The sequence below is a fragment of the Branchiostoma lanceolatum genome, chromosome 3 (assembly GCF_035083965.1).
Source record: "Branchiostoma lanceolatum isolate klBraLanc5 chromosome 3, klBraLanc5.hap2, whole genome shotgun sequence".
Lineage (NCBI taxonomy): Eukaryota > Metazoa > Chordata > Leptocardii > Amphioxiformes > Branchiostomatidae > Branchiostoma > Branchiostoma lanceolatum.
Genome location: NC_089724.1, coordinates 22,299,583 through 22,312,172, shown reverse-complemented (window position 1 = coordinate 22,312,172; position 12,590 = coordinate 22,299,583). Strand labels below are relative to the sequence as shown.

General features: G+C 46.2%; 1 protein-coding gene across 1 annotated transcript; it reads left to right on the top strand.

Moving 5' to 3' along the window:
* The first annotated feature begins 1,241 nt into the window (after positions 1 to 1,241).
* LOC136431059 (nanos homolog 1-like) lies at positions 1,242 to 4,765 on the top strand. The gene has a single exon (XM_066422260.1). The coding sequence runs from the start codon at positions 2,331 to 2,333 to the stop codon at positions 3,204 to 3,206; it is 876 nt and encodes a 291-aa protein (XP_066278357.1). The 5' UTR covers positions 1,242 to 2,330; the 3' UTR covers positions 3,207 to 4,765.
* Positions 4,766 to 12,590: the final 7,825 nt, after the last annotated feature.

The window sequence follows — 12,590 nt, the reverse complement described above, 5'->3', positions numbered from 1 at the left end:
CCCCATCTCCTCCAGGCTGGCTCACTCAATATACATCTCTGCATTGTACAATGGTTAGTCCCTGGAATGAGGGCTGGTACATTTCAGTTGTGAGGGGTGGAGGTTATTGGCCAGAAGGTCTCAAGAAAAGATAAAAAAGATGTCTTTCTTATCTTCAGATATTTCTGTGAACATCAAGGTTTTGCTTAAGGGCTGTTACTGTATTGCACACAATACCATTGAAGTTCAATATTTGATAGAGTAATTCATGATACATCATATTAACTTTATAGTTATACTGTGTGATAGCTTTCAAGAACTTGTGAATGCCAAATATTGCTTTATTCTATTCTGTATCAGACATCTAGGTGTCTGTCTTCGAGTCCCATGTTTAGGCCATAATATGACTTTGTTGGGGGTGGTTGGCTTCAGGGGCAGGAGGATCATGTCAAGTACTTTATCTAGTCAAGTAGTGATCAGATATGCAACTTTTGGGTCTTCTTTCATAAGACTATGTGTTATCTATTATGGAATAGTCTCCACCAGATGTAATGACTGTATGAAACTTTGAGGGGAGATGACACAACAATACATAAAGGAGAGGAAATATAAATTCATCTGATAATTTTCCCAATGGAGCCTGAATGTAGGAGTCAGGCTAGTTTAATCAAAAATTCAAAGGGAAGAAGTGAAGAATTGAAGTAGACTCTAAACTGCAAAGTTTAAAATTGATATTGTATTTATTTGGTGTAGAAATCCGAAGAAACCCTCACAATATCCACTCTTTCCTTGTTTCATTTGCTTAGTTGCTATTACCTGTAGAAGATTTCTCTAACTAGAAGGTTGTTTAGAACTCTTTGATTTTTCTTTTCTACAAATTATGTAATGTGACCGTCGGTGTTTTTCCTTGCCCTGGCACCAACGGGGTTTAGACGAATGGCCCAGTTTGGCGGTTGGGAGTAACGCCGCGCTGATTGTGGCCCAATTTTCCAGCCGGTGCACACAGAGTGGCAAACAGTGTACAGAAGAATTGACTTGTGGCCGCGGGGTTATCGCATAATGAGCCCTCCGTAAATACACTGACGTCACGCGAGGTGAAAGCCCTTTGGTAGTAGAGTAGAGTAGAGTAGAGTTTCTTCGGCCAGGTGGGGGCTGCGGCAAGGAAACTCGAGTTATAGAAGCCTTCAAAGATCTAGGCAGGTTTATACATTTGTTGGTCACTCGCTGTGGACAGTCGTCAATTTATTCACGGGAATTTTGCTGTGTTTGGAAGCTGCTTTTATGTTTGTGAAATTATTCCTATTCTGTATTGATGTCAATGTGGGAGGAGGTGCGAGTTTTAGCTGGATGTGAGAAATGGCTGGAAATAAAAGAGAAGTCCGGAGGGTGAAATTAGCGGTGGAAAGTGTCACAAACAATATCTGGGCCATCAAAGCCTATTTCTAATCTCTGTGCGGCTGTTTTCCATATCAATGAGTTGCGGTTTGATTAGAGATGTCGTGCTAACGAGTGAAACCAATTCGGCATGTGTACCGACGGTCCCACTTGTTTGTGACGGGGTATCTCTCGCCAGGAAGGGGCGGAGAACTTGTTTGATGAGAGCGATAAACAACAATGGCCACTTATCCTGACCCGCGTTTGTAGTGCTAAACAGGGCGAGGTGCGATACCGAGCTGGGGGAAGAAACGCTGGCGAGAGCGCGGGAAATAAGAACGAATTTCGCATCGGTGCGAAGCCGCGAAAGTGGAGCCTGGCATGCGGTGTGTACTGGCTTCCCTGCCGCAACATTCCAGAAAACCCCAGCGGCCCCTCTTCTTGGCCCATGCGGTTTGTGGTTTGCATGCTTCTCTACCGTTCCGCCGACTGCAAATCGACTCCTGAACAACGGGGTGCTTGTTCTGCGTTGACGGCATTGGTCCGATGCGTCCATGTGATAGTGTTTGGCGCCAGCGTGTCTGGCTTGGTCGCTGCTCCTGACAGCTCACGTGAGCGATAGGAGAGGGCCGAGAATATTAATTACGTACACAACAGGTGTGCGCATGCCCAGATCGATTACGCAGGCGCACTGGGCCCGGAATGCGATAAAAACAAGCCTTGAGGTCAACGAAACTCCGCCTCTTTCCTTTGTCAAACAGGGCCTATCTTTTCTTACAACTTTTCCAACATCGGAGTTTATTCGGAGCGTAGGCAGCAGACGAGAAGGGGTGGGGAGCTGCTCCAACGGACTTATACCACGGCAGGGAGAGAAGAGAGGGAGCAGTCCAGACTGTCGTACCGAAGGAGTAACGGCACGGGACGCGGTACGATACGAGTGAGCGGTGTGTTTACGTTCGGCGCGCTGCAGAACCAGCATGTTGCGAGCGATGTACCTGGCGGAGGACTTGCTCGAGCCGCTGCCGCTGACAAGCAGTTTAAACGAACTGAACAGAAGTCAGCTCCGATCCTACACCAAGCCCGTTCCCGTTCGCTCGGACTTTTCCGTCTGGGGGGACTATCTAGGCCTCGTGGACTTGGTCAAGAACGTGCAGATAGCTCAGGGCATCCACGAGTCGTTTGCGGGGTTGGACATGTCAGTGCGGAGGCCCGCCCCCTCCCTACCCCTCTCCGACCCCCTAGGCAGTGGCAGTACGGGGCTCAGTCCGTCGCTCAGCCCGACAAGCGACGAAGAAGTTGACAGGCTGTTCGCGCCCATCAGCCGAGAGCGTTTCGACAGTCTGGGCAGTTCAGGCTCTTCTTCTTCGGCAAGCAGCGACTTTTACCTCAACGGCAGAGAGAGCGACCTGGAGCTGGGCTTCGCCACCTTGTTCGGCGATTTGCGGCTGGACTCTCCGCCCAACAGCCTAGACGGGTACGACTTTAGCAGGCATCGGCGCCGAGAGCCTCCCAGTGCCTCTCTCAGCTCCCGCGACCGGGACATCCTTTTCTCGGTGGCCGCCCGACGACGGGCTAGCAGAATGGCAAGCGGCGGCGTGGGCAGCAAAAGTCAGGTGTGTGTGTTCTGTCGTAATAACGGGGAGTCGGAGACCGTGTACGCTTCGCACATGTTAAAGGACTGTACGGGGAAGGTAACGTGTCCTGTCCTAATGGCCTACACGTGTCCGCTGTGCCATGCGACGGGAGAGGAGGCGCACACCATCAAGTACTGCCCGCAGAACACCAACCAGCTACCCAACGTCAAAAGCCTGAAGACCGCGCGCACCTCCACGGGAAAAAAGCGGCCTGTTTAGAGAGAGCGCCTCGCCTGGATTGGTGTAATGACTCGGAGCAAATCTGTGCTGCACTCATTCTTCATTCAGGACCTTTGCATATGCGAAGAATCGGACTTGCCATGCATGCAAACTCCAAGCATAGGACTTGATTCTGCCGAACCGTACCCAGGGACTGTATGTATAAATAGCCTTCTCATTCCGTCAATTTCAATGGATGCAGAATTGATAACGAATTGCGTTTTGTTGTTGTATCGCTCGCTCTGATGGAGGGATGCTTGCTTAGGTAATCCTTGATCGTGTCTTGCCTAGACTTGAGACGTTGTCAACAGTCCGAATCGTGACAATTAATTGATTGATAACTGTACCACTGTTGTTTTGGTGTGAGCGGTATGAAAAAGTGAAGCATTTTTGCTAAACTCCGTGGTTAAAGTAGCTTTCGTGGTCTAATGATACAAACCTACGTGGCTCTAGAGCGGACAGTTGCTGCCTCAATGGTGAAGAAAAATACGGGCACGTTTAAATGCATTCTAGGTTCCATGACATGTTGAGAAAACAGTTGCGCATGTATTCAGTATTGTGTAATAAGTTCGGCGGTGAAAAATGCCATTTCGCCGTCGGTGTGCGAATTACTTCCAAATCTCTTGTCGCATTCTCGCACCAGAGCAAAAAGCTTCTATATTTTTTGGATATCAATGAAACTTTTGTGAAGATAGGGCAGTGAATGTTTTGTATACAAATATGAGAATTGTGTGTGCGTGTGCGATGATCAATTCTTGACAGGCTGTATCGTTCACAGACGTCACTTCCCGGGGCCAATCTCAGCTAGATGTAACGAATATTCGCAGTCAGAAATTAGAGATTTTATATATAAATTTATCTCTAATGATCAGAGGTGATTTACGAAGATGATGGCTTGATTATTATACTGATTCTCATGGAGATTACGTTCTAGCAATACAGCGATATTGTTGACAATGCGGAAAATCAAGTTTTATATGTATTTGAAATTGTTGACATTTTTGTAACGCAGCTCTTGTATTGTCAGCCTAGATTTGGCCTTACAGAGAACCAAATCGCTCTATTCACATTCAATTCGCGCCATCATCCCATCTTCACCTGTTCAGATTCACTGCGTTCGTTTAGTTCAGTTGTCACTACCACCTCGAGACCGAGGTGTTTTTATTACGTTGTTGCAAAGTTGTAGATGTAGCGCTCTATTGTCAATATTTATGTTTAAAGGTTTAACTGTGTTAACCAGCCAATGGAGTTGAGCTGAAAATATATTGTTTGCTCAGATGTACTATGTTACGTCGTTCAGCTGCGCTGACGGTTTTTTGATAACTATTCGCCGGTTCTATAAGAGAGCTCTATATTGTATTTACTGCAGAAAAGCGGCAACATATTTGTTATGACGTATCATTTTCCTTGTTATTTGTTATATTGACAAGTTTTGTAAAAGTTATTCATGACTTTGTTCTTATTGAAAAGAAGACACTACAAAGTGTTTACACTGTTCATATTAGTACATTTGTTCTGTTCGACCATAGGAATAAATCGAGTTCTGCTCGTTCCATGGACACACGGCTTTTTCTCTTCACTTTCGATACATTGAATGATATTCTAGAAGCGTGAGAATCATAAAAAGTAGCGAGTTATTACGTGAGAATACAGTCTAAAGGGTGGTGTGGGTCCCTGCAGCCAGACTGCTGTGTAAATGTGGGAGGTAAATCGAGGTGTAGTGTGCATTCGGACCGTAGGCTAATTTCGGGGTCAGCTGGGCGCCAGTTATAGCGGGGATGTGCAGTTAGGCAGTTATTGGAAATGTTCATATGCCATGTGCGTCTACGTTGTTTCAGCGAAGGGCGGTAGGTTCTATCAGGAAACTATTTTAATCTTTTTCAAATGTTAGAAGTACATCTTGCCTAATAAGGCAGTCCCGGACAACAAGCAGTAGACAGGCCTTTTGCAGTCCAAGTATATAGAGTACACAACTGTCATTGATTCGGTCCATATTCCAGTCTGACAAGAGACCATAAGTTGATGGAAATAGTGGAAATTTGCCAAATAAACTGAATAATAGGTCAAGAGGAGTAGGCCGGCCATGAGTACAGTTTTCTAGGTTGGAAACTGCTCTCATATGGCCGGCAAACTTTTCTGACTTATTCATGTCTGCTTGAGTAGATCTATATGGCCAATTTGTACTACGAGCAACCTATGTAGTCCGGTAGAGTAATATCAAGTAATGGTGGCTAAAATCGTCGCAGTATTTGCACATTCCAGTAAGCTGGATAGACTAACAATCAATATAGACGGTCAATCACTGGAAGTATTCCTTTGAGGTATTGATCAAATTTTGTTGACACTGAAGACCGAAAAGTAAAGTTGTGAGATCGTACTGCAGTATAATGTGCATTGAATTATTCCCATCGATCGTGCACATCCCACATACACACTGTTGGCTAAAATTGAGGAAATCCGGGTATTCGAGCGCGTTTGATGTTAGTAGATGTGTTAACATTGCACAGGGCAACAATTGTAGTCTACAGCATGTAGGGTGATTTTGGGAGATCTTCGTGGTCTTGTATTCTAATTGGAAGGGTGAACTATGGCATTGGCGTTGCTGAAACTGACGACCAAACAAAGTTGAAACCTAAGCCGGCGTGTCGGCGGCCTACCAAGAGGCGTGTGGTGTTCGCATACTTGAAAGGTTGTCGTGTATTGTCGTGGAAATAATGGACGGGTAAGGGAACCCGGGTAAAGCCCTGGACAAGTATGTGGTTACTGAGCCTTCTGTGTACGCAGAAATTACCGCTAAGTGCTTGCGGATTGCGGTCAAACGCGAACCGAAGCCTAGCTTCCTGAGCATAACAGCCTGCCACTTACCGTACTGTACACAGACCTGTTCAACAAGAACTGCACAGAAACGTGTTGATATAAATAACCCGGGAATCAGCAGGCAAGCTAGAACGTTTGGAATTTTATTTTCCAAGCTACAGCGGTGCTGTGAAATCGTGTCAGGACATAGGGACCAGGTAAAGACTTCAATAACACATTTCTCTCAATATTCAGTTATGAATTTCTCCCTTCACCCCCCTAAAACGCAGCACATAAATACGACTGTTTTCAGTGACAGTAGACAAAAATAGGAACTGTACATGTAAGACTTACGTTAGGCTCGCGATGTAACTACTGGCGGGGAACAATCTTTAAACGATGTGGAATAAAGAAAATAACTGCATGTGCGGCGAAGTCTCAAGTGTAGGCTACTAGTACTACTCTCCAAGCAGAGGTTCGGCTCCGGCTTGTTTGTGACGTGTAGGCGTTTTTGCCCGACTTTCTATTTTGTCCCATCGCCAAGCCAAACGCCTGCTTGGAGAATACAGGCGACACGGTTCGACGAAATACAGTAACATCTTGAAGGTTTACTAGCTCTAGAGTCTTTTAGTTTGGCGTGCAAGTTTAGCTCTTGTACATGGAACAGATGCCGTCCAGGCACAGACTAGGCCGGAATAAGTATCGGCCAGCGATTATACCGTCTGACAATGAGACGGTGGAATGATGCCAGAGCACTGAAATACAGAAACACACATGAACGGTTCCGCCGTGGGCTTCCGTATCACAGATGTGAGGCATTGTGCAGCAGTGAAAGCCGTAGTTTCCCGCCGTGTTGTTTGTAAACACGCATACGCCACGCCCCCCTCGCTTCCTATCTAAATTTTCAAAAGTGGCGCGCTTTTCGGAGCCATCAGACAAACCACTTCCCCGGGCGAGACGTTCGAAGTCGTCATCCTGTGCGGCGGATGCCGGGGAAGGAGGGAACCGTTGTGTTGCCCGCTCTCTCTCGGGTGTCTCGCACAAACTCATGTGGAACGTACAGACTTGGGTTCCCCAAGAGAAGAATCTTCTTACGGGATACGAGGCCCAATTAGCCAGGGTCTCCAGGGCGCGCCTCTCCGCTATCAATTGACCATGCTGGCGCCAAAGTTCCGCGGGCCTTGACAGATCGTTCGGGTGATCAAATTACAGGCGAGCTCCCCGATCGTGGCCTACATCGGCGATGTGGCCGGGCCGGAGCCAGGGTGGCCCCGAACCTAAAACCGCCAGATTTGTCTTCAACACGATGACCCGAAGGATGGGGATATTAATTATTAGCCTGCAAGGGCGTTCGACGTTACACCATGTTAAATCACTGCTTCTCTCTGTCCAAGTCGCTCAGGCCGTGTCATGGGGAATTCCGTGGCGCCGCTGAAAAGTGAAAGTGATGACGTAATCAGGGCACGTCAATCACCTGTCCACTCAGGCCACCGCGGATGGCGGTAATTTATAAACAGTAGCAGAAACGTGGTTCCTCCCGGCGGTAAACACGTTGACAGGGAAAACTCTGTATTTACTACTTTGGACTCTGAATAGGTAAACATTGTTGCCACCGTTCGCTGTATAAGGTAGCAAGTACGGGCTGGGGCGAGGCTACAGAAGTCTATTCTCCAAGCAGAGGCTTCGATCGAGTGGGGTAGTTTTGTCCGGGATTTTAACGTTAAAATCCCGGACAAAACTACCCCTCTCGATCGAAGCCTCTGCTTGGAGAATAACAGTAGTCAGTACACCACCAGGGGGACGGGAGAGCTCCAAGTAGATGTTGGGAGGCAAAAACGGTTTCCTAGGATTTCCTAGTTGCCCGTTTCTGTCATAAACTAAGGAGGTAACCTCCTTGCATAAACCGCCTTTTTACAGGCACATAAAAACACTTCTTGGACCGGAGACTAGGGGACGGGTTAGCGTAGTACATATGTAATCACACACACTCGATCCGAACTACTAAAATCCAACCTGTACCTGCAGAGAGAGGGAAAAAAACTTACTCCGAGTCTTATTTTACCGTATTACAATTATTACAGCACGCGCCCTCCTCTATCTAGTGTGTGTGTGTGTGTGTGTGTGTGTGTGTGAGAGAGAGAGAGAGAGAGAGAGAGAGAGAGAGAGAGAGAGAGAGAGAGAGAGAGAGAGTAGGTAACCTACTCACTTCTCTGAGGTTTCGTTGCGGCAAGGAAGTGGTTGTAGCCATGTGAGTGACGGGTCACCAGGATTTGGACAGCAGTGGCCTTGGCTTCTTCGTGTGTACTTCTTCGTGTGGTCATCATTCCGACGACTCCTCACTGACACTGGATAGACTGAATCCTGACCCAGGCTCACGAGAATCCAGAACACAGATGTAGGTCAGTAGGCAAATGTTTTCGTGGCGATTTTGTTTGCATTTGTCTATTTTTATCAACAACTCTAATAGAGACCTCGATGTAAATCATAAGTGATTTCATGGAAGAAAGGTTAAGATTCGAAAGCTTTTATATTTTAATAGATTTTAGGACTTCCGTTGTCAGGGAGGTCAGCCATTTCGTCGGGACCCAGGCCCTGTGTGATGTAGGTCAGGCATGTCCGGAATGAACTACGTATTGGGGGACAACCTTGAACCTTGAACGAGGACATCAAATAATTTGAAATATCAACACGGATGATGAACGCTGAGAACTGTGTGTCTAGATTCGTGCTGATCGGAGTTTCTGTATGATAAACTAGAATTTGCGTCACTTGAAGTCCATGTTCCAGCTCAAACATCTGAGCTCTGCCAACCACTGTTTGGGTTGCGGTGCCACCATGCAAAAAAATATATATCCGAAAATAATGTCATCAGGTTGGTAGAACATATAGGATGTTGGAGATTCTTTTAACACAACCAGAAACATCAACCGGTGAGAGTTAAGAACATCCAAAGAATATATAACAGAAGCCATAACATTACTGATTGACGCCAAAATATCTCCCGAATGATATGGCATGGCAGATCTTCACGTGTCTAATGTAAAAAGTGCACAATCTGGAAGGCGTCGCAAAGAAACCAAAGCCCGAAACCGAAGGCATCCTGGCCGCACTAGCCTGGTTACCATCCACCTTTGTAAATGCTGGCTCAATCTTTTCACGTGTACTACGAGGGACAGAGTTAGAAGAACCCATCTGGCCCGGCCTGGCTGTGGGAGTTCGTGCCTCTCATGTTTGGACTGCCCGTAAAAACAGACGTGTCATCTCGTCTGCCTGTCCGCCTTTACTCCGACAGAACAACAAGCTAGGCAAATGTGCGGCGCCATATACTGGACTGAATTTACGACGAGAGGGGGGAAAGTCTCCATAAATCTGCAGCGAGCCCGGTGGTCCACAATACGCGTTATTGTCTGGGATTCCGGGGTGTAAAAGGCACCAACTCGACTCCACATGTGGGAGACGCACGGCAAATTTCCTGGGTCCCCAGGCGAACCTCGGTGGGCAGGGCTAGGGGGCAGAACATCGTGATTTTCAAAACATCGACAAGATGTACCTGTATGTGTCTGAAAATATTTTTTTATGAGGCTTATAACATTTTCAGGGGCTGAGGTCCAACAACGAGTGATAGCAAGGGTCCTGAATTGTTTCAGAATAATTGGTGCCGTTCGGAGTTGGGAGGCTATCCGGTGAACAACTTCCGGCTGATACAACATTTGCTTCCGGTATTGTCGTGAAAAACTTGTAAATCTTTTCATAAAATGATATGAAACTATAATCGCACGTAAAAGATTTTGTTTGAAGGATGCTCACTAATTTATGTTAAGTGTAGATTCTAGAAGTCTGTCAGAGTGTAAGAAGTAAACGTAAGTCCAGGAGGCGCTACAGGAAAAACGCCGCCGCGCGTCGCGAGGCCTGTTGACACTGGTTAAAAAATATCTGTCCTGCGACACTTGTCCTAGGACATTTGTCCTAGAAGGAAGAGAATAGTAAGTACAAGAAGTTGTCATTTTACGCCAACCAAGTTGCTCTACCAAGGAGGTTATGTATACCTTTATACCATCTTCAGTCGAGGAAGGCTGCGCCTTATATAGGCCACTCGGTTCAACTTTAGCATACTGTAAATCCAGAAATGTTCGCTGTGGTTTTATGTTCGCGGTTTTCGCGACGACCGTTTCACCGCGAACTTAAAACCACCGCGAATATTTTTGTTCAATACTGAAGCAGTATGTCACTATAGCGCTGCGGCGAATTTAAAACTCTCTGCTTTCGCCTTAGCGCGAAATAAAAACCACGCGAACTGAAATGCATTTACAGTACTCTGACCCTATAGTGGACCCAGTAAACTGTTGGGCAGTTCCTCAGCGGCAGTGATGACGTCGTTCTTGTTTGGACCAAGCAGAGTGACCTTGAACATGTGTGAATCTGACCTTCGCGGCCCAGACATATATACGAGTGGGAAGCATGTTGGCAGACGCACAAAAATGTGCTGTTGACGTCGTGGGCAGCCTTGATGTAGCCCGCATGGGCACTGCTGCAGTAACGTTTGCCAACATGTAAACAAACAGTCCGACATACATACATACCGACCTATACGCATATGCACCCACACAACAAGTTCTTCAGACGACCGTTTAAGGTGTTGTTTTTACTCTGGATGTTCAGATGAGTGAGCCAGCCAATAGAAAACGGAAGCCACTAAAACTTTGTAATAACCAGAAATCAGACAACCATAGTGCCAAATGGATATGGAATATGACCAAGTGTTAAAACGTTAGCGGGTAGATCTACTAGCCAGGATGTAGGAGGATATACGGAACATGTTTCCAACATACGCCTGTGACGTATCCACTCTCGTTCGCGCCCCATTAGGCAAAGTTCGCTTCAAGTCCTTCTGTCAGGCGAACAGAAGAGGAGGAAGAAGTCAAATTTGAAGAAACAGTCTTCACATCTGCTCGGACATGTAGGACTAATGGCCAATTAGCGTAGCACTCCTGTTTTCAAGTACTGAACACTTCTCGACATGTCGCCCAGGCCGTCACGCGAACTATGGTGGTTCACCAAGTCGGTTGGGCGTCAGAAGGATAACGGCTGAGACACAACGATTATGGGGGTTCTCCAAGTTAATCATTGAATATCAGATTTTAAAGCTTGAAAACTCGACGTTTGTCCTTTCGTGATGGGTAGGCTGGCCAACAATAACATAGCAGGTACTTGTATTTCAATGTTCTGATGACGGTTTTGACCAGTTTTGTATCTAACACGCCTGCATTTCAGGCTGATCTGTGATCTGAGTTGTACTGCAATTCATAACCGTTATAGAATCGAGACTGCCGACATTTTTACCAGATCTTAGGTTGATCTTGTCCTACTATATCAGAACGTTTAGCTCCGTCTCCTTCCTACCCATGGGTTTGCGTGGACCAGTGATGCAAACGAGAATGTGACACAGCGGTCGTGAATGTACAGTAGTTTGTGTGTGGCCGTTCAGACGACTTCCCAGAACACCCAAGCCACAGGTCGGGGGAAATTTTGCATTTATGAGTCGGCACCATCGCCATTGGTGGCATAGCCTGCAGTCCGATGTGACGTCCGTTGCTAGGGAACGCGCGACTGGACTACCCGATGGAGATGGGCGCTGTTTTTAGGGTTTGGATGGTTACGCCCCTAACGGGACAAACCGGTATGGTAGGTATGGCTACCTGTAATACGCACGTGCTGTGTGTGCACATGTTCACGCCTGGAGCGAAAAGTTGTTTTTCTGCAGCACTCCAGACATATTACTACTTGTAACTACTTTAGTGTTTTGGCTAATGAATGAGTCTACTGCGTTATTTGGAGCGACTGGAATCAAATAGTGTATGTGTTTGTCTTCAGTATTGACGGCATAAGAAATACAAAATGGTTTGTATGGTCTACAATATAGATGAGCAGCTACTGGTATCCGTATTGTGGCTTGATATTTTGCGATGTTATGAAATAAGAGGAGTGAGGTTATGCTTTTGTGAATCAATCTGTTTTCAGACGTTTCTGATTCATAATGACGACCATTGCATGTAAAACGTACCAGAAACTAAGATTTTGCAGAAACCAAGGACTTCCTTGCAAAACCCAAGGAGGTTTTATATACAAAAACATAATAGTGCGAAATGTTCTGATGAGTAGTATTCAAGTTTAGTTCCGCCACTTCGAGAGCAGTAATACTATGAATATTTTGGTACATTAAAACTCATGTGTTACAAGACTTGTCTTTGTTCATACCTCTTTTATACCTGGACCGAGGCGGTTGTATTCAAACATCCTTGCCTGTATTGTGAGAGCATATCGATCCTGTATACAGACTTACAATCGATCCAGCGGTATGTTAATTTGCTCTGGAAGGACGGTACAGCAGGCTCGAGCTCTCGGCTAGTGTGTCGATAATTCTGATAAGAACGGCTGCTCTCTGAGTGCTACCATGTCGTTCTATTTTGTACAGCATCGGTACGCGGTCACGTCAGCAGAGACCACGCGTATTTGGCTGGACAATATTTCTGTTGAATATTGATATTGTTACATCCTTTTTTTTGTATGTATTTTTTTTTTACAAGCGGG